This window comes from Lepus europaeus, chromosome 19 (genome assembly GCF_033115175.1).
Source record: "Lepus europaeus isolate LE1 chromosome 19, mLepTim1.pri, whole genome shotgun sequence".
Classification (NCBI taxonomy): domain Eukaryota; kingdom Metazoa; phylum Chordata; class Mammalia; order Lagomorpha; family Leporidae; genus Lepus; species Lepus europaeus.
The window spans coordinates 68113863-68136164 of record NC_084845.1 but is presented as its reverse complement, the minus strand read 5'-3'; the positions used below and the strand labels follow the sequence as shown (position 1 = coordinate 68136164).

General features: G+C 53.0%; 1 protein-coding gene across 1 annotated transcript in view; it reads right to left on the bottom strand.

Annotated features, from left to right (window-relative positions):
- The window catches only part of CDH13 (cadherin 13), a 983749-nt gene that overhangs the window by 438299 nt on the left and 523148 nt on the right, over positions 1-22302 (bottom strand). Inside the window, exon 5 of the mRNA XM_062176103.1 lies at positions 4708-4860. Within this exon, the coding sequence (XP_062032087.1) occupies positions 4708-4860 (153 nt within the window). The remainder of the gene's footprint in view (positions 1-4707; positions 4861-22302) is intronic.

Genomic DNA, 22302 nt, shown 5'->3' with positions numbered 1-22302 from the left:
TCCGGTTGTGTGGGCCAGAGGACGTGGTGCTCCTGGCAATTCTTTGGGCTACCTGTACCCTTTGTTAAGTCCCTTTCCTTGTAAATGAGTTTGGCTCTGCTGTCTACCACCAAAAATCCTAACAACAGAAGTTGGCCGGGGAGGGGGCAGGGATCAGAGTGGAGGCTGAAATGATTTATGGCACTTGTCCCTGTCCTCAAGGGCTGCGGGAGCATTCCAAGTCACAATCTTATTAAAGGTAGTGCAGGCCCATCAAGGAGATGCGTGTGTGCGTCACCCGTGCATGGCACGGACACTATTATGAGCAGGCTAATCACGTAAGTAATTCTCTAATCTGAGCCAATCTGCAACTCCCAATCGGTTTATGATCGCTAACATTATGATACACCTACTTCCACATGACAGCGGCATTTTTCACCGTAATGCATTTTCTGCCGAGTTGTCTTGGAAACCACACACGGGACAGAACTGAGGCAGAGCCACCAGGGCGACAGGAGACACAGAAGGGCGAGGACGCCTCCCAACCGCCAGGTGCACTCTGCCTTTCTGGCAGCACTCCTAACCACAAAGGCAAAACCTTGACTAAGAAACTGGCAAGGCACAGAGCAGAAAACGTGAGCAAACATTCAGGAGGAGATGGCGGGATCCTGCGCACGTCCTGTGATGAGTGTGAGCTCCTCGTCCTGAGGGTTAGAGGAGATCAGCACGGAGGTGTTCAGCCCCGAGCTGTGGTGCCTTGTAAGTGTTCATGAGAGGTTGGCACCGACAATAATAATACATGTTGGGAACGAGCCCCTCGGGCTCCCAGCTAATCCATCAATCCACACAAGATAAAAAACTATTTTTGTAGGCTTATGCATGCCAGGGACCTAAGGGATCCCTGGGCACTTGGTAGGTGCTCAGTAGATGCCAACCCTTGCCCTCCTCCCCAGAGCTCCTCCCTTCTGCCACCAGACTCCCAAATCCCAGTCACCCATGTATCCCCCAGTCTGGCAGGAGGTCAGGGTGAGAGCCTGCTGAGGACGCCTGCCCACCACTAGGATATGGCTTCCTGTTACACCTCACGTCCCCGGCAGAGCCCAGCCCGAGCCTCCGTCTGTCCCCACCACCTGCCTGAAAGACGCTGTCTCTCACTCCACTCCTGTTCTCCCATATTGACAAATTCCAGCCAGCAGATTATATTCACAGTGTGAGGGAATCATTACCACCTGCTAATATTTTTATAGAATTTCATAAACTTGGTCATTCATGAATCATTTACAGTACTTTATTCCAATGAAGAGTTCACAAATCACTCAAAGGCTGGCAAAATGCATAATAATGAGCACTATTTCAGGCGGCTTTGCATTCACATGGCAGCTTCCAATTCTGCCATAACCGAATTATTGTGCCAGGTCCCACTTTGGGTCAGACGCATGGGAAACCCTTTGAGGGGGCCGGGGCAGGGAAGGAGGGAGCAGCAACAGCGGGTCAGAAGTAACAGACTGCCCAGCTGTCACACCGCCTTCTTGGCACCAGTCAGCAGAACTCCCAGGAAAGGAGCTGAGAGATTTGTGGATTAGGTTCCAGGGTCTGGGGCGGGGCGGGCGGGGGTGGGGGGCACCAGCAAGAAGCATTTGAGTGACTGAAAATGTGGTGCTTTGCAGCTGGAGAGAAACAGATACGGATCCTAAATCCAACACACGCCAGCAGTGAGACCTTGCAAAAGTTATTTAACAGTTATTTGCTTATCTGTCAAATGGTGTTAACACCTACTTACTTAGTCTCTTGTGTGAAATGGATTAAATGAGAGAATGTCTATGGATGTTTAGCACAATATGTGCCATGCAGTGTTCAATCGACGCTAGCTCCAATGACAATCCACACTCCGGGACCCAAGGACAAACGCATCCCAGATTATGTCTTATCGTACAAATCCCCGAGGCTTAGATCAAAACACTTTCTTGTCGGATTTGGAGCACGTTAACACAATAGCACGTCCGTGCACTTGAGTAGCATTTGACTTGTAAAGACACAACTGTGATGCAGCAATTACAGCATCAATGCCTTCGGCCCCCTGTTCTCTGCTTCTCACGCTTGGAGGGCAGGAATGAAAACCTGGGAGTTTGGGGACCAGACTCTGATCTTTGAAGAAGCAGGTTTGCTACCAGCCATGCTGGCGGCCACGGACACAACGGCTCTAAGACAGAAGGCATTTCTAACAGGCACCTGATGTGGTGCCCAAAGCAGACCAACATGCAGGAATCCGGTTCTCATTCCATCTGGAGTGGGGAGACCCAGCGGGCTTCACTCCTGCAAGCACTCAAATACGTGAGGGGTCCCCAAAGGTTCATGGAAGATGTGGATCGTGGGACTTTTTGAGGGGCCCTCATGCAGAGAATGAGCGGACTGCTATACTACGAAGTCGATGATGATGCTGTAATAGACGCCCCCGGTTACCCAGGAAAGCGAACTTTTGAAATGGGCAGGCCAGGCTGCAACTCAGCCACCTTGGTGTTTTCTTTCAGCTTCCTTTGCCTCTGCCATCATCCATCCATCCATCCATCCATCCATCCATATCTCTCTCTCTCTCTCTCAGGACAACTGCTTAGGAGGCTCCCTGCACCGTTCTAAATGCTTGCCACAGCCTGATCTATTCAGTCCTCAGGAAGTCCTGTGGGATCACTGTTAGTACCATTATTCCCCTTTTCCAGGTTAGGAAGTTGAGGAAGATACTCGGCCAAGTTCACCACGGCTGTGATTAAAACAGTCAGTTTGGCGGCGTGTGGAATCCATGGCTCTACTACTGTGGGGTTACACGGCCGCACTCCAAGAACCTGGGAGGGGCTCCAGCACCAAGCTCTGTGTGACCAACTGACTCCTGATTCCCTCCCTCAAGATCCTTATAGGACGTAGCACTGCCCCTCCTTCATGATGAAATCAGAGAGGGTCTGTGAGTTGTCCAAGGCCACACAGCCGTGGACACAGCCATGCTAACGCTTGGAGGGCGATTTTCTGGTCCACTTGGATAACAATAAAATGACTTAAAGGCAAATGCAAGTGAGGTTTTTATTCAGCTACGGTGAACACGAAGAGGGGCAGCCCTGTCCAGGGGACACTGCCCTGTGCTCCAGTACAGCTGTCTTTGAGCAAACCACGCCTGGGTTGGGCCCCTCTCACCCCTTTAACCACGCCCCCTGGACATCCCAGGCCCTGCACAGCCACACGCAACAGCTCTGCCTTCAGCTCTAAAGGGCAGCACACACTTGGAAATCCTCCTTGGAGGAGCCCTTGCCTGCCTTCTGGGGAACACGGACAGCAAGGAAGCTGAGTGGCCCACGGTCCCCTCTCCTCAGCCCCGGAAGGCTGCTGTCAGAGTCCTTTTTCCTGCTGTTCTGGCCCCAAATCTCTCCCCCTCTTAGGAGGATTGCTTCCTGTCCCTGGAGGCCAGGGTCACTGCTATCTGAAGACAAAGTCCACCCGGAGGTGTGGACGTCTCTCACCCTCGCCTGCACCTGTTCCTGCTCCCGGTCACCGTGTCTCTTCCTGGCTTTGACTCATTACAGTCCTGTTTCAGGGCACAGGACCCCTGCCCCACCCCCAAAGGCCACCTTTCTTTTATTCTTTAGGTCTCTTTAATTCCCCAGAGTTCTTGAGACAGAGTCACCCAGAAATGTCTCTCTGATACTTAAGAGTGGCAGCAAACGCTATGATATTTAACATCGCAACCAAAGGTAAACTACGTCCGCAGCACACGTCGGGGTTAGAGGTAGGGAGCGGATGTTAGAACTCGGGAACTTTAGTGAAAAATGCAAAAACATTCAGGAAAAAGTTAGGAGTAGCAGCTCTGATTTAGTGAGCACGTGCTGAGTGCTGGGCATCGTGCTAAGTGCTTGCAACGATAATCCTGTCTTTTATCATCCCTGAGGGCTAGCACCGTGAGTATTTTGTGGATGGGAATCACAAGATCAGAGAGGGCAAGTGGACTTCCCGAGGTCACACAGCTCATGCAGCAGCTGTGCTGAGACCTGCGTGGCAATGTTCTCAGCCCAGAGCTCTCCATCCCGGAGCTACGAAACGATGAACTCCGTGGGGTCCCTCCTTGGTTGTGTCTGACACCTCCCGCACATTGTCCTCTGAGCAGGGAGAGAGAGGAGACCGTCCACGCATGGCCTGGCGCTGGTTCTTACGGTAGTGGGGCCCTGAGAGCTGCCAGCTCCCCTCTGCTTGCCACCACATCCACCTAGAGCTGGACACTTCCGAAGGCACCAACACAGTCTCTCTAACCACCAGACACCCGTCTGGCAGACGCTGAAGCCACGCGGCTCACTGCTGTGTGCTGAGGCCTTGGACAGAGGTCGGGGAGGAAGCCTGCTGCTATCCTACGGCCACCCTACACCCATGCAGCCCCGCGGCCTCCAGTGTCCCCACCCTACCTTCTCCTGCCTGGATACTCACAGCCAAGTAGCTGGGTGGTTAAGAAAACCAGGGAAACAACCAGGAACCCTCACACACAGCCATCCACGCGGCTGTTTCTTCCCTCATGCGTCTGACCCTTGGGCTGCAGCACCGTCTCCCCTCCCCGACCCTGGCACCCGGCTGGGGCTGCCACTCCACCTCAGCTCCTGCTGAGACCCTAAAACCGCGCAGTCCGGCAGTGAGGCGGCCACGAGCTCAGGGGGACGCCAGCATCCCCGCAGGCAGGGAGGGCCGGCCAGGGGCACTCACCTGGTAAGTAGCGATGGCTTCTCTGTCCAAGGTCCGAGTCACAGAGACGCTCCCCGTGTTCTCATTGATTCTGAAAATGCCCTTCGGCTCCTGATCCACTCCCTTTCCGGTGAGCCGGAACTTGGACCCTTCAGGCCTGTCGCTGTCAACCACCTGGTAAACAGAGAAGCAGGGCGACGTTGAGGACGAGCAGGAAGACATACAGGGAGCGTGCTGCAGACACAGCTGAGGGCACTCTGCTCGCCCCAGGTGCACCGCCGAGGTGCCAGAGGAGCCACGAAGCCATGGACGCGGCACTGCCAATGACACCATCATTACTTGGCACCACTCACCCTAACGTGCAAACCCCCACCAGCTCTGGCCCTCGGGCTGGCTACAGAGACAGGCCAAGGAGGGTGGCGACTCCCGGAGCTTCGAGTGTGTGCTTTTGTGCCATTTTTTAAACTCTGGGGAACAGAACATTATTCATTTATTTACCTACGCAAACCCAAACAGGCAGCTGAAAACCATTCACGACGCGTGATGACGGAGGTTCTAGGTGAGCACGAGTACCCAGGCACAGCAGTGCCGTCTGCCCCATCGCTCTCTGGCACACTGGGCAGCTTTGAGGGAGCACTTGTCATGTGTTTTCTGTGAACCTTGCAATAATGCTGAGGGCAGGAGACTTTATTACTCCTAATGAGTGGATGGAGCTACCGAGACCCAGAGAGAAGAAGCAGGCTGGTGGGATTCACCTTCAATTTCTCTGGGGACTACGCTGTCGGACACTGCCATTTCATCATCTTCTTCTTTTTTTTTAAAGATTTATTTATTTGAGAGGCAGGGTTACAGACACACAGAGAGATCTCCCAATCTGCTAGTTCACTCCCCAGGTGGTCTCGATGGTCTCGATGGCCAGAGCTGGGCCAATCCAAAGCCAGGAGTTTCTTCCTGTTCTCCCATGTGGGTACAGGGCCTAAGCACTTGGGGCATCTTCCTCTGCTTTCCCAGGTGCATTAGCAGGGAGCTGGATTGGAAGTGGAGCAGCTGGGACTTGAACTGGTGCCCATATGGGATGCCAGCATTGCAGGCAGAGGCTTAACCTACTATGCCACAGCGCCGGCTCTGGACAATGTCATTTCTGAGTTCACTTCAAGGCAATCCTCTACAGACGTCAAGCCTGACTTGACCATAGAACAGCCACAGCAGGTGAAGTTTGGGGAGGGGGCTCCAGGGAGAGGGAGCAGCAGAAACCAGGCAGTGGGCAGGTGAGGAACAACCTAGAAAACTCCAGAAATGGTGAGTGAGTCAGCACAGTGCAAGACTGGGAGGGGCCCAGTTATGGGGGTCTTCTCACTGCACTGAAGTTGTACCTAGAGAGAGCAATATTATTTGCATAAGCTGGATCTAGAGTGTACCCCCCAGGTAAGTGCCTGTATCAAGTGTCACTTCATCACCAAGTCCAACAATTGCTAATGTAACTGTTGAGGTCATGGACAGCCATCATTGGGGACAGTCTCCCGTTTCCAGGGCCACCAACCCTGCAATTCTGACAGATGTCACCAGGTGTCAGTGGTACCCAAGGCAGCATGAATTCATGGCAAAGTTCACCTGTCAGGTCCCGGGTCCCTGGCAAGACCCCGGGAGCCAGTGCTCTGTAGGGCAATGCAGTGTTTCTCCCCCCACCTCCTCTTTCTGACTTAAATGGTCTTTTTTGAAATACACTGAAAGTTTTGATTAAACATCAATTACTTCTGTTTGCATTTTTAAGATTAATGGAAAATAAGCTCATTAAAAACATGATATGTGATATCTTCTGATGAAAATCATTTGTAATCACAGCTTGGCTTGATTTAATCTAACTCACATTCTTCTCCTGACCTACTCCCACATGCCTGGAAGCTCCATGAAGTCAAAATCCACAGCTTGTCCGGCTCAGCGCTGGATCCCAGGGCCAGGCACAGCGCTTGGGATGTACCAGGCATGGATGCCGGTGTCTGTTGAGTGAATAGATGATAGTATATGCTGTGAGTCTAGCTCTGGCAATGACCATGGGTGTGACTTTGACCTTGGTTTTTCGTCTGATGCTCAGTAGCCTCATCTTTAAAATTGCACATCATTGCTTATTTCCAGGTTGTGGAAGCTCTAGAGAACAGTTCACAAATTACAGTTCCTGGCAAATAGAAGGGGCACAACAAATCAAAGCTCACAACTGCAATTGCTGTAATGATCACAATACAAAAGACCATTGTTGTTAGTGGGTTAGACTGATACCTCCAGGCACAGCAATCATCTCAGCCAAAATACGTGTACCATCAGCACCGGCAAGTCCATCCATCCATCCATCCATTCAACCAACTATCCATCCATCCATCCATCCATCCAACCATCCATCCATCCATCCATCCACCCATCCACCCATCCATCCAACTATCCATCCATCCACCCATCCATCCAACTATCCATCCATCCATCCATCCATCCATCCAACTATCCATCCATCCAACCAACCATCCATCCAACCATGCATCCAACCATCCATCCATCCATCCATCCAACCAATCAACCAACCATCCATCCATCCAACCAACCATCCATCCAACCATGCATCCAACCATCCATCCATCCATCCATCCAACCATGTATCCAACCAACCAACCAACCATCCATCCACCCATCCATCCAACCATCCATCCATCCACCCATCCATCCAACCATCCAACCATCCATCCATCCATCCATCCAACCAATCAACCAACCATCCATCCATCCAACCAACCATCCATCCAACCATGCATCCAACCATCCATCCATCCATCCATCCATCCATCCATCCAACCATGTATCCAACCAACCAACCATCCATCCACCCATCCATCCAACCATCCATCCATCCACCCATCCATCCAACCATCCAACCATCCATCCATCCACCCAGCCGCCTTTCTGAGGAAACAGGTGTCCTTTTTAAAAATGCTCTCTGGAAACTTCCTGGGTACAAAGGGGCAGCTGAGCAGACTGGGCTCTTCTCCGTCCCCACCATGTTTGTGTGTGGGTCTTCAAAAAGTTCATGGAAAATGAATAATATGAAAAACCTATCCATGGATTTCAAAAGTATTTTGCACCAAAAATAAACTTCTTCTTTCTTCCTTTTCTACTAACTTCTCAAGACACCCTCACACCATTGGCTCCCTTCCCCAACTCCCTCCTAAATGTGGGTTACAACCCTTCCCTGAAGCACCCCTGGGGTGGGCAGGCCCTCTCCAAAGGGTCCTACTTGTTCAGAGCCAGTTTATAGGTTTCCTTCATCCCAACCTCAGGGAGTGTGGCCTGGGGTTTAATAAGCACCCCCAGTGGCTCCAATGCACATCCCCCACTGAGGGCTGCTGTCACTGATAATCCAGCAACCTTCAAAAACCGCATAATCTCCACTAGACCCATCCCCCAACATGTGTCAAAGGCACCGCAGGGCTCAGCAGAACCTCAGGGACAGAAGTATTGGAGGGCTTGACTCTGCAGGGAAAAGCTGCAAGTCTGGCTCCATGTAGACTCAGGAGGAAGATCAAAATCCCTGAATCTCCTACAGCATCTCCGGCTCAGAGGGGGACTTCAGAGCTCCACCCACCCCAGGCCCTGGGAGATCAGAGCAGCACAGTGGTTTTCCACGCCAACTGAGTGAGTTTCCAGACAACCTTGATCATGATGCTGAACTCTTGAAAACCATTCAGGTGCTGCTCAGTGGCTGCAGCCGCTGAGCCTGTGGTCCTTGGCTAGCTGCTGTTGGATGGGATGGAACAGAAGAGATCCAGGGCGCTGCTTGTGGCCAGAAGGAACCCTGCTGTCAGCACAGCCTCCCCAGGAGCTGGGCTCCCCTGTTACTTGTTGTAATTCAAGTTTTGCTTTTCTTGTCCTCCAGGTTGGAAGGGCAGGGAGGGTGAATGATGAGGACCAGGTACATGGACCCTGGCTGGGTAGGTGAATAGCACACGGGAGTCCTGATGCAAGCCTAAGAAAGGAGACTTCCTGGCTGGTGGTGGGGGTGGTGTGGCACCATGGGGACTGGAGTCTTCCACCTGTGGGGAGGGGTAGGGAACACGGAGGCCTGGAGCAGGTGGGGGTCGCCTGACGTGAGCATCCAAGGATATTCGTTCTTGCACAAGTGTCACAGATCGCGATGCCTCACGGATCAATCCAGCGGCCTCTTGGAAAGTCCCTGCTGTGTGCTGTCCTCACGGCTCCTCGGTGCTGCCCATGGCCAGGGAGGCCAGGCTGGGTGTCCCCTGAAGCCGTTATTCCCTGAATTTCCACACAGATGCATGATCTCACAGAGTTTACACAGACAGGATCATTGTATGTGGATGGTTTCACAGTTTTTTTCCCCCAGCTCAGTGTGATTTGGGTGCTTATAAGTGGAGGTGTGTGCGCACTTATAAACTTTTGGAGGGGATTAGCTTTAAATGAAATGCCATAGAGAGACTACGGATGGCCCATGTCACTTTCATCCAACTTCCCTTTAGTGTTAACATCCTACGCAAGCAGAGAACACTGGTCAAAAATGAGAAGCTAACAGTGATACTGTTAACGCAACTCCAGGTTTTATAAAAATGGACTTCACAAAGTCCATCTTTTTGCCTACTCCATTTTTCCTGTGAACTTCCTGGAGCCCCCTTGCAGCCAGATTTCCCAGCTGCTCTACTGCTGTTCCCTTGTTGACCCCAGATCTGACCCCAGATCTGCCCCAGAGCCTGCCAGGGCCATCAGTGCGCGCACTTCTCAATCGCCCATTCTGGGGCTCCTCGTGGATTCAGTTTCCTGAACTGCACTGACCTCGGGCACTTTCTGTCTATGGAAACCTGCACTGGATTGATGTGCAACATGGTCACCAAGCTGTGTAAGAGCCCCCAGCCTCTCTGCCGACCTCCCCTGCTCCCGGTGCGGATCACAGCGGGTTTTCAACAAACATTTACACTGAGGAAAAGCCACGGAAACCGAGACTGGCATTTACGTTTCTGCTTCTTCTCTTTTCCTAATTGCAGCCAGAAAGGTCATTCTAAAATGCAAACCTAGATCCGACCAGGGCAGAAACCAGATGCAAACTTCTCACGGCTTCGGGTGAAATCCCAGCGGCCCCCTGGCCCCATTGCTCTACTTCAGCCATGGTCGCTGTGAGCAGCAGGTCCTCTGTGCTGTGCCACTTTCCCTGGATAGACATCATGTGCCCTGTCGTCCCCCACCCTCCTCTTCTCTGAGGGCTCAGTGCTGGGGGGTCCCCCGCTGGCCCCGTCCTGCCCACTCCAGGCACCCTGGCCACCCTCACCTGCGTGCGTGTGGAAGTACACACGGGCAGACCGCCTCTTGGGGGCTGGCAGGGGTGCCCCTCTACCTCTCTGCTTTCTCTCCCCTTCCACATTTCCTGGGTTTGGAACAGGGGCGATGCTTGATTAAGGCTCTGAGTGAAGACCTGCCACTTTATTTGCATGCTTTTATGTGGTCATAAAATGCTCCATAAACTCAGAAACTTACCAAAAAATAGGGTCTGTTGTATCATCTTTTGTTTTAGAAAACGCAGTCACTTTACCCCCGTGGCGCACCAGCCCCTTTTCATTCCGGCTCTGCTCTCACAGCTCCGCAGAGTAAGCTTCCCAGGCAGCAGGGACGCTCAGGAGCCAAAAAGGAACCGAGCACCTTCCCGCTCCTTATCTGCCCGGGGTTCCACTGAGTAGAAACCTTCTGCCAACGTCAGCACGGGCTTGCTCTGCTTCCAGCAGCTTCAGGACCCAACCCCAGCACCCTTTTCCTCTCCAGCTAAATCAATGCCTCTAATGCTCCCCTGGCTGGAACATTCCGAGACGATCATTTTCAGGGCGTAGAAAACTATCCTGGTAATGAGTAGATGACAGTCCATCACAAAGTTGGCAGAAAAAAAAAAAAAAGAATCTTGGTACAAAAATCATCTCTGGTCCCTGTCCCCCTCCTCCAGACTGGAAAGAGACATGTGACTCCCCAACTCACATTCACTCACTATGTTCTTCCGGAACTTTCCACCTTTCTCTCACAACAACTTAACTCCTGGAATTTTACATGAATTTTGAGACTGAATGCCCCTCTTTCAGATTAGACTATAAAGTCCCAGGGGCAGTGGCCAGGCCTGACTGCACACACGGCTGTTTTTAAGAGTTAAGTCCAGCTCCTGGGAGTGACAGCTCAAACACTTGTCAGGCCAATGTGTTCACCTCGACGGCTCTCCAAGGGGGCAAGTCGTGAAGGTGCCCCCAGGAAGAGAAGGAGTGAGGAGCCCAGGGCTGGGCACAGGGCAGCGACCACGGCCTGGGAGCCACTGGAGTGCAACATGATGGGGTGCACACACCAGGCTCAGGTGGGGGCGAGGTTGTCAGAGAAAGCACCTGAGTGTAGCCAAGTGGTTGGGGATGGCTTCCCCGGCCGTCATTCCTCGTGTTTGCATTTGAGCGCCAGGCTGTGAAGTTAAGAGGCAGAGGGAGAACAGAAGGGAAGGCCAGAGCAGGGAGGGGAGGGGTCCTGGGCCAGCAAAGCCAGGGCCCCAGAGCAGAAACAGCCACACTTTCACAGGTGGCCTGTCCCAAGCATGCTTGGCCCTCCATGGTTTAACTATGTCACTGGCACACAGGTGTTCCCCTGGCAGCAGCTGAGTCTGTGTGTGCTAAGAACAGCACATGCCAAGCTTACACCATCCGTCGCCCAGCCCGACGGTCAGTTCCTCCTCTCGAGACGCTTGGTAAGATGTGTTCCTGGCCGGCGCCGCAGCTCACTAGGCTAATCCTCTGCCTTGTGGCGCCGGCACACCAGGTTCTAGTCCCGGTCAGGGCGCTGGATTCTGTCCCGGTTGCCCCTCTTCCAGGCCAGCTCTCTGCTGTGGCCAGGGAGTGCAGTGGAGGATGGCCCAAGTGCTTGGGACCTGCGCCCCATGGGAGACCAGGATAAGCACCTGGCTCCTGGCTTCGGATCAGCGTGGTGCGCCGGCCATGGCAGCCATTGGAAGGTGAACCAACGGCAAAGGAGGACCTTTCTCTCTGTCTCTCTCTCTCACTGTCCACTCTGCCTGTCAAAAATAAAAAAAATAAAAAAAAAAACAAAAAAAAACCCCAAGATGTGTTCCTCCTTAGGGCACCTTCCTCTAACATCCTGTCTCCTCCACCTAATTTTCTTGCCTTGGTCATACGTGTTGACTGCTGCTGACCTCCAGGGTACTCCCCGTCCTGGAGGACTTGGAGTCCAGTGCCCGCCACGAGCCCTGTGTTCAGCCACGTGGAACTGTGTGGGAAGGGACTGCAGCGGATCAGCGGGACACAAAGCTGAGTCAGTATCAATCATACTTTACTCGTCTCGAACCCGAGTCTACCCCCGTTGAGTCAGCACCACTGTTGTGCATCCCTTTACTGTCGGGGAAAACGGGATCCTTTCATGCCACGTCCCAGGCTGCTGGTACCTTCCTGCACCCAGAGTTTCCCTCTCTGATCACTGTGTTCCTGAAGAACGTCTTCCTGAGCTCTGGCCCTGACTGCCCCCGACGGTGCCCGATGCCCTGACGGCCCCCAATGGCCCCTGACGGCCCCCAATAGCGCCCGATGGCCCCCAACGCCCCTGATGGCCCCTGATGGCCCCCAACGGCCCCTGACGGCCCCCAACAGCGCCCGATGGCACCCAACAGCACCCGACAGCCCTCGACGCCCCCCATGGCTCCCGACACCCCCGATGGCCCCCAACAGCCCCTGACGGCCCCTAACAGCGCCTGATGGCCCCCAACAGCGCCTGATGGCCCTCGATGTCCCCAATGGTCCCCGACACCCCCGACGGCCCCCAACAGCCCCTAATGGCCCCTAACAGCGCCAGACGGCCCCTAACAGCACCTGATGTCCCCCAACAGTGCCCAATGGCTCTCGATGCCCCCGATGGCCCCTGATGCCCCCGATGGCCCCTGATGGCCCCCGATGGCCCCTGATGGCCCCCGACACCCCCGACGGCCCCCAACGGCCCCTGACGGCCCCCAACAGCGCCCGATGGCACCCAACAGCGCCCGATGTCCCTCGATGCCCCCAATAGCCCCCGACACCCCCGATGGCCCCCAACAGCCCTTGATGGCCCCCGATAGCCCGACGGCCCCCGATGGCCCTGATGGCCCCCGATGACCCCCGACAGCGCTGGTGACAGCTCTAGATCTCCTATAGCCACTGTCTCCTCCTCTCAGGAATCAGGTTTGCGGTCGGGCAGGGCAATTGTGATGGCTGCCCCAACAGCCTCTTCCCTCCTGGGCACCCATGGCTGTGCTGCCGGGCCACTTGGAGTGGACTGTGGTCATCGGAGTTGCTTTGGCCAGTGAAACACAGCAATGTGACAAGCGTCATCTCAGCTATCCCAGGCAAGGGCTCTGTAAGCTCTGGTGTGCCTAGCCAGCTTCTCCTCGCCTTCCTCCTGGTGACCAGCCACGCCCCGAAGGGCAGTGACTACACAGACCAGGGTCTGCAGGAGAACCAAGACCACGAGGAGCACAGCTCCCAGGTAACTCCCAAAGGACATGGGGCTTAACTCAGCCTTTGTTACTCTGAGACAGGGGACCACGGGTCCTGACCGATGCACAGTGTTTGGGAGGACATTGGAGGCAGGGAAAGATGTGTCAGCATCCCAGGTCAGAGGTCACATACCACGTGGAATCTGGGGCAGCTGCATGGCCTCTCTGAGCCCCATTCTGCCCCTGTCTAAAGAGCAATTAATGCCTAACCTGGAAGGGTCATGGCGAGCATGGGAGGTGAGGCCAATGAAATGCTGCGGTGCATCGATGTGCCCAATCGTTTAAAAATGGTCATTTTATGGCAATGACCTGATGGAATTGCTGACTGCTATGGTTTGGATGTGAGGTTGTCCTGGGTATTACAGGCTTGGTCCCCAGGGTGGCCTGGGGGTGGGGGTGCTGGAACCATTAGGAGATGGGGCCTGGTGGGAGGTCCTGAGGTCACTGGTGGTTCTCCGTTCTGCTCCTCACTTCTCATGGGCGGGATGCTCTAAGAGGCAGGTGCACCTGCTCTCTGATTCTCAGCTCATCTCTGATCCCTTCCACCGCACACGCTGAGCCAAACCAGATCCCAAACCAGGGGGCCAACCAGTTTCTGACTTGAACCTCCAAAACCATGAACCACAGAAGCATTTTCTCTTTATAAAGTCAGTTGCCTCCACTGGCTGTTGATGACAAAGGGGACCATTTACTGGACTCTCACCCGTGCTATGCTAAGCATTTCACATACATTAGTCCACTTGATCCTTACGATAACTTTATAAGGCAGGCACTGACACCACTGTGCACTCACAGAGGAAGCAGCTGAGCCCCACAAAGGCTGAGCTACCGCCTTTGCTTCTGATCCACATCGTCCAGAGCCCACGGCCCTAAGCCCTACTCCATATGGCCAGCTGAATGGCACGTGCTGGGCTGGGCAGGACTGACCACGGGAAGGGAACCTACGAGGCGCCCAGTCTGGATTCTGCAACACGGCCCTGCACTGAGACTGGCCAGAAAGCTCATCTAAGCCCATGCGAGTGCTGGAACCAGGCAGGCTTGGGGACTGAGAAGCCGCGTGCCCAGCTTTCTAGGTAACCCATGGGTCTCATTCCCTCTGTCCATCAAACGTCTTGGCAGGAAGGCTTTCACCTTCTCCCACCCCTGAGCTTTGTCATAGGTGTAACATGGAGGTTTCCATGCGTGTTCTGCCATCTGCAGGAACAGGAGGTTAATCAGGCCTTGGATGCTGCTGCGATGGACACACTCGATCTCTGATGGACGCACCAGACTTTCTCACTGTCGCCCTGTTCCTCTCCCATAGTTACGATTGTTATGGTCCCCAGGGGAAGGCAAAACCAAATATTCATGTGCTCATTTGAACCACGGATCCTAGAAAGCAGTGCAACAAAGTGAGTGTGGTGAACCCAGACGTGTTCCCCCTGCAGGGCAATCAACACGAACAACTGAACGTTTTCTCCCGGAAATCTGCGTCGGTTGCCCTTCCACAGAGCGTCAACTCTTCTTCTGCCTCTAGTTCAGGGTCAGTTTGCATGTTAAGACTGGAACTCAGGAACACTGGCAGTGCCAAAAGCAAGTAAAATATCGCATCCTCCCTTGAAGGCCTGCCCTTCTGTTCTGCCCTGCGTGGTGCTGGGGGCTGCTCAGGCAGTGAGTGGCCCTCAGCTGTGTTGCCAGCTCTCCCAACCGGCCACACCCTGATCCATCCTCCAAGGGCCTCCCCATCGATCTCAGGGAACGCCGAGGTCCTCTCAGGCGTGCGTTCGAGGCCCTGCAGAGCCTGCTGCCTGCCTCTGTCCTCAGCCTCTGCTTTATGCCCACCTCCACCCTGCTTCCATTCCCCCTGAGGTCCGTGCTTTGGTCTCGGATCACACCCTGGTGACCCAGAGCCTCCCCTCCGAAAGGTGAGCCTAGCCACTCAGAATCTTTCTTCGGGAAGACTGGGATTGGGGCAAGCAGGGCCCGAGGACCCTTCAAGACTTAGCACCCTGAAGGCTGCCTCTGCCGTTTTGGCGAGATCCTACAGGGCCGCCAGCAGAGACCTGGGGGAAGAAATCAGCCTGCCGAGATACCTGAAGGGGAGCCACGGACACGTGTGTGCGCGGGGGGCCGGCTGAGGCTCAAGCGTGGTGTGTGGCACCACCCTATGGCTGGCAAACAGTCCCCTCCAAGACGACTTAATCGTTCGCCTCCTCCTTGGTCTTCAAAATTACTGCCTTACAGAAAATTACCGCAGCTGGGCTCCCCCGCAGTGTCCAGCAGAGAGCTTTAATTGCACTAGATCGTTCCATGTAGGCATCTGTGTGGCTCGTGACATGGCTGCCTTTCACATCTCCGGGTAAGCTCACTTCCTCAGAGAGGGCTTCCCTGGGTGCCTGAGCTGCAGTCAGTGCCACAGCCCCTTGCGTCCCAACACCATGCTCCGTGCCCACTGCCTCGTTTTACGTTTCTTCACAGAGCCCTCAGCACCACGCTTCCGTCCTGATCCGTTAGCATCTGTGGTCTTTATTTACCATTTACATATAAACTCCTGGCCAGCAGGGCTTCCGTTTGGTTCACTGCTGTGAACAGGGCATGGTCCACAGCAGACACTTGAATATTTCCTAATAAATAAAGAAGCAATGAGAAGAGAAGCTGAAAAGAGGGGCCATATGGTCAGAAATGGAAGGAGAACCACGCACAAGTTCATGAGCGTGTACCATGGGCACGGGTTCAGAACAGCTGGTCAACCTCCGGCGAGGCCCTGCTCTGCTTCTTGGCCTTGGGTTCCAAGAGCAACACCTTCGTAGTCTCCAACACAGCCATTGTGAGTGACCTTCCTCGTTCAACGATTCAAACCTGTCTCTCTCTCTCTAATAACAGAGCAGCTTGCTCCCTGAATAAGCCATGGACACAATAAGATCAATTGGATGAATTGAATACCCTCCTTGGATGCTCATAGAGGCCTGATTTACTTTTTTTTTTTTTTGCAACAGAAAGCCACAAGAGACGCTCACACCACCTGTCAGGCAGCAAAGACGGCAGAGAGTAGGGGGTCAGAAGCCCCGCACTGATATCCCTCAGTGAGGCGTGCATGTATGTGTGTGGGGGGGGTTCAGGGTCCCCTCGACTTATGGTCACTAGTCCCTCCCCCCCCAGACACCCATGGGTAAACACAACAGCCCAGTAACTGCCGTGTGGGTGACAGCCCCTCAACCCATCCTGGTGCATGGGGAACTGCATCTCAGGGGAACGCGGGCCTGAATGCTACAGTGGGAAGGGGCTCCTTGGTAAGCGGCCTACCTCCTTTCTTCCCAGCCTGGCTTGCCCTGCTGCCTGGGCTGTCCGCTTGTTAGAAGCTTATCACAGAAGTAAATCAAAATGTTCTCGAGAGGAGAAGAAAAGATAAAAGCAAAAAATGCAACAACCCCAAGAGAGGAGTATTTTTTATAGTTCCACAACTCCCGCTATTCTGTCTTTTAAAAAAATCCATTATTTAATTTTAGCAGTGTAGAGGTGCTGGCGATGAAGAATGACCCGTCTTCTACCTCCTAGCATTTGTAAAATATTAATACAGGTCGGGTACCTCTCTAACGGGAAGCAGGAGGTGAATCTTTTATAGCCTCCTGCACCCTCTTCCCACTGAGCAGACCTTGTATTTATTTGGCTTCAAGCACCACTCGGATGCTCCGGCTTCTTCCAGGTGATGTCTGCATCTAAGCACCGGAGCCACACCGCGGGGTGAAGTCAACATACATGTCCAAATAGTCTCTTTCTCATTATTTCCTTTGTCTACAACTTTACTCTTCGAAATCGTCCATCAAGACGCACCTCCTGTCTCTGCACTAGACTTCGGAATGTGCACCTCAAACAGGAAGCACAGCGAGGCATCAGCTTCACAACCTTCCCACAACAGCCCACTGCGTCTTCAGCCGCCAGTCAGCAGTGCTGCACTTGTTCCTGAGCAGGTCCTGATTTGTGTGTGGGTGTGTGCAGCCACAGGTGAGGGTTTTCGCTTAAATCTGGGTACAGAGATGGAGGAATGAGGAACTGTTTCAGAATAAACTAAAAACAGAACCGTAAACTGCTGTACTTGGCAATGCACTTAACAAAAAAACCCAGGTTTGATTTTGTTCCTCTTTGCAAAACTAACACATGCTCGCTAGGAAAAACACAGCAAACAAACCAAACACAAGGTGAAAATAAGATGTTGGTGTCCCACGGACTGGACACCTTAGCCGTTCACCTCGTGGAGGACAGGTGGGCTGTGTTCAGTTTCTCACGATGATGAATCAAGCTGCTATGAACGTTTGGGTTCAGGTATCTGGGGGAATGTAGATTTTCATTTCTCTGGGATCAACGCCAAGAAGGGCAAGTGTTGGGTCCTGCAGCCGCCACGCGCTTCCTTTAGAAGGAATTGTCAGGCTGGTTTCCTGGCCCCCAGGGAGTGTCCAGGTACACTGCTCTTTCCCCTCTTAATCATTCTTAGCGGTGTGTATGGATGGTGCACTGCAGTTTTGTTTTTTTTTTTTTTTTTACAGTGAGAGAGAGAGACAGAGAGAAAGGTCTTCCTTTGCCATTGGTTCACCCTCCAATGGCCGCCGTGGATAGTGCGCTGCGGCCAGCGCACTGTGCTGATCCGAAGGCAGGAGCCAGGTGCTTCTCCTGGTCTCCCATGTAGGTGCAGGGCCCAAGCACTTGGGCCATCCTCCACTGCACTCCTGGGCCATAGCAGAGGGCTGGCCTGGAAGAGGAACAACCTGGACAGAATCTGGCACCCTGACCGGGACTAGAACCCAGTGTGCAGACGCCGCAAGGCAGAGGATTAGCCTATTGAGCCACGGCGCCGGCTGCACTGTGATTTTAACTTGCATTTCACTCATGGTTCATGGGCTTGAACAACTTCTCTCGTGCCTATCTTTTTTTTTAAGCTTTTTTTTTTTTTTTTTTTTTTTTACAGGTAGGGTTATAGACAGTGAGAGAGAGAGACAGAGAGAAAGGTCTTCCTTCCATCAGTTCACTCCCCAGATGGCCACTACAGCCGGTGCCACGCTGATCCGAAGCCAGGAGCCAGGTGCTTCTTCCTGGTCTCCCATGTGGGTTCATGGGCCCAAGCACTTGGGCCATCCTCCACTGCCTTCCCGGCCACAGCAGAGAGCTGGACTGGAAGAGGAGCAACCGACACTAGAACCTGGTGCCCATATGGGATGTTGGTGCCGTAGGCGGAGGATTAACCAAGTGAACCACGGCGCCGGGCCCTCTCGTGTCTATCGACATCAGCTCACTCCCTCAGCGAGATGTCTGCTCATGTCTTTTCCCATCTTCTAGTGTGGTTTGTGTTGTATTTCACGAAGACTGTCTAAAGGTTTGTGTACAATGCACACTGGAAGGATCTATGCGTGCATTTCAAGATGTTTTGCACTCAAAAATTCCACTTTTCCTACAAACCTTGAAACGACTTTGTACTTGAGATCCCAATCCTCTGCTGGGCATGGGGTCTGTAAATATTTTCTCCATTCTGTGGCTTGTTAGCAGGATTTTTCAGAACAAAAGGTTTTCGGTTTTAATAAGGTCCAATTTATCAAAATTTCCTTTTAGGACTCTTGACCCAGGTGTCCAGGCTAAGAACGCCTTACCTTAGCCCTAGTTCAATAAGCTCTCCTTCTACTTCTTCCCCTAACAGTGTCAGTCTATTTTTAGTTACCTTTTGCATGGAGACTGAGGTTTGTTTTCTGATGGGAGTGTGGTTTTGGAAGGAAGCCATTTCCTCCACTGCACTGCTTTTGTGCCTTTATTAAGAATCAGGAGGGCGGGACCGGGCCATGGTGCAGCAGGTTGATCCTCCACCTGTGGCGCCCGCATCCCATATGGGCGCCAGTTCTAGTCCTGGCTGCTCCTCTTCCAGGCCAGCTTTCTGCTGTGGCCCGGGAAGGCAGTGGAGGATGGCCCAAGTGCTTGGGCCGCTGTACCCATGTGGGAGACCTGGAGGAAGCACCTGGCTCCTGGCTTTGGATTGGCGCAGCTCTGGCTGTTGTGGCCATTTGGGGAGTGAACTAATGGAAGGAAGACCTTTCTCTCTGTCTCTCCCTCTCACTGTCTGTAACTCTACTGCTCAAATAAATAAATAAAATCATAAAAAAAAAGAATCAGGAGGGCGCGTGTGTGTGAGTGCAGCTCTAATCAGGGCTCCCCTGGCCCCCGTGGCCCCACTGCATGGCACGGCCTAGATGACAGCCGCAGTGCGCTCTCAGCCTCGGCCGGGGAGAGGCTCCCTCTTCCCTCTTGTTTTTCAAGGTTGTTTAGCTACCGTGGGACCTGTGCTTTCCCACATCAATTTTAGAATAAAGCTCTCTATGCCTACAGAAATCCTTGCTGGGAGTCTGACAGGACTGCATGAATGCATAAATATATTCTTATATGCAAATATATATTCACGCTTTATATCATAAGCATTTCCTTATTATTGCCAGCTCCCTTTAAAGAGCCACCCACTATTAAAACTAGAACCATCACCATTTAGCGACCATTTCAATAATAATGGACACGTGGTTATCTTGATGAACACTGGGACCACAGCTACCAAGAACATGTTCCAGGATGAAAGACAATTCCCCGCATTTTGGATTTGTCGGTGGCACAGACTCTCAGATGTAGGGAGCTCAAAGATATCCTTTTGGCTATTTCCAGGTAAAGATTCTTAAACACTTTTTTTTTTAGCCTGTATGTGAAAAATATTGCTATTAGCTTTAAAGTTGCATTGTATGATTGGTCTGTACATCACAGTATGTTAGTGAGGAAAGGGATGGCAGAGAATGTAGGAACAGCAGGTAGAGGAGCCACCAGGCTTCTCAAAATGAGGAACCGGTGACAGCACCAGGCGTGACCCCTGCCAAGGGTGCCGGCACCCACTCCTGGGTGATCCTCCACGGCAGGCAGGGCGGCAGAATCAATTCCTATTTCATCTACTTTGAGACAACTTCTTGTGACTAAAATGGTTTTAAAAAAATCTCTTTTCAACCCAAGGAAAGAAAAATTTAGCTAAGTCCTTTCTACACAAGAAAGGGCAAGAGACAATTGGAGCAGCCTGGTAGAGCGACGGAGACACCTGTCACAGGAGACGACCCCAGATGGGAGGTGAGACGCACGCGGCAGGTGCACAGTCAGCGACCACGTGAGAGGCCTGACACACCGCCATTCCTGTTTCTGTCGTCTTTCTCTAATGGAAGTGGCATTCCATGGAGAGACAGGAAAACAACCTGGCTTTTCTTTCCAAGCAGTCGTCTTGCTTCTCAAACTCCACCTGATCTGTGCTGCTGAGAGCGAGTATCCCCGTGGGTAGACCGGAGAGCTGCGGTCGTCGCTCTGGGCACTCAGGACACAGCCTCTGAGGCCACGGTCAGGCAAAGCCCTGTGTCCGCCCAGCACAGCCCCAGCCAGAAGGAAGGAAAGCCCAGGGCTGCCCGAGGGGTGGCCCCATCTTCAAATGTTGGATTCAGGATTGTAAGACATGCGGTAACTTGACTCAAACACCTCTTTTTTAAGCATCTTGCATAACTGGAAGACTTTTTCAAAAATATTTGTTTTTATTTATTTGAAAGGTTGAGAGAGAGAGAGAGAGAGAGAGAGAGAGAGAGAGAGAGAGAACCATCCTATGGTTCACTCCCTAAATGCCACACAATAGCCAGGGCTGGGCCAGGCCAAAGCCAGGGGGCAAAAACCCCATCTGTAGGTAGCAGGGGCTCGAATACTTGGGCCACCACCTGCTGGCTTCCAAGTCTATTAGCAGCAAGCTGGGTTGGATGTGGCATAGCTGGGGCTTGAAGGCACTCTGATATGATTGTTGGTCTGCCACGCACCAGCTTAACCCACTGCACAGACTGGCAGATTTTTGAGTGGAAATATTCAATTCTCTTTTCCCAATCTCGCTAGGGAGAAGGGCAAAGAGGAGGCACTTGGTGGCTGAGTGAGGTGTGTGTTTGGGGACAGACAGCCAAGCAGGGACTTCCCTGCCACTTCGACAGGAATTTTCATTGTCTTAATATGCATCGTTAGCCTCACCTCTCAGAGGAGGGGTCACCTCGCTAACGAGTTGCAGTGAGTTTGCCAAGAACTGTCAATCAAATCCAGGCTTGTCACATGCCAGGTTGAGTTCTTTTTCCCACCCCTCCATGGTGAAGACACAGAGGCAGACAGACAGGGAGCCAATGATTTCAGTTTGAGGAGCAGGAGTAACAGTCAATCAGTGAGTGATGAAGACAGAAGCTCGCAAACTCTGCTTTTGAACTTCAGTCTTAGACAAATAATTGGGATTCAAAGACAGCGGGAAAGGGACCCAGGGGGCTCTTGTCTACTCCTGCTGGCGACGCAGTCCTGGGACTCCTCTACCCTGTGTAGAAGCCAGACTCTGCTGTAAAGAGCACATGCCCCCTCCCCCGCCATGGAGAGAAGGGGCATCGCACGGCCCCCGCTGTGTCTCCAGGAGGATGGTTCAGAGCACACAGCTGGCGTGCAGGGCTCGGGGTTCAGGTTCTTGCCGAACCATTTAGCATTCGTGTACCAGAGAGCGCAGTCCAAAGCCTCTCTAACCCTCGGCTCCCTCCACTGTGAAACACAACACCTGCCTGCAGGTTTGCTGCCAAGGCTAACACGAGGTGGCGCAGGTACACAGCTGGTGTCTGGGGTGGCTCGGTGTCTCTAGCATGGCAGATACCTGCTGTCTCTTATGCAAGCATAGCTCCCGCCCACCCCTGGGTGCTCACAGTCTCCCGGCCACAGCATAGCCCATCAGTGTAGACACCCTTGCACTCACTAGGCGGGCCAGGAGCAAGGACTGTACCTGCCGACACTCAGACTGCACCAGCCTCCACCTGGGCCCAGATCTCCAATGACCAGATACAACAGCCTAATTCTATGCCTTCTCCTCTCAGATGGATGGTCTCCATGACTGTGGGGAGAAGACACGCAGCATTTAAACCCTGACAAGAGAACCAGGCCTTCATCTTTCCGATGTCATTTTTCCCTGAGACTAACCCAGCACGCAACCTACCCGCCCGTCCCGAGGTCAGCTGCACACTTTTCAGGTCGCCCTGACA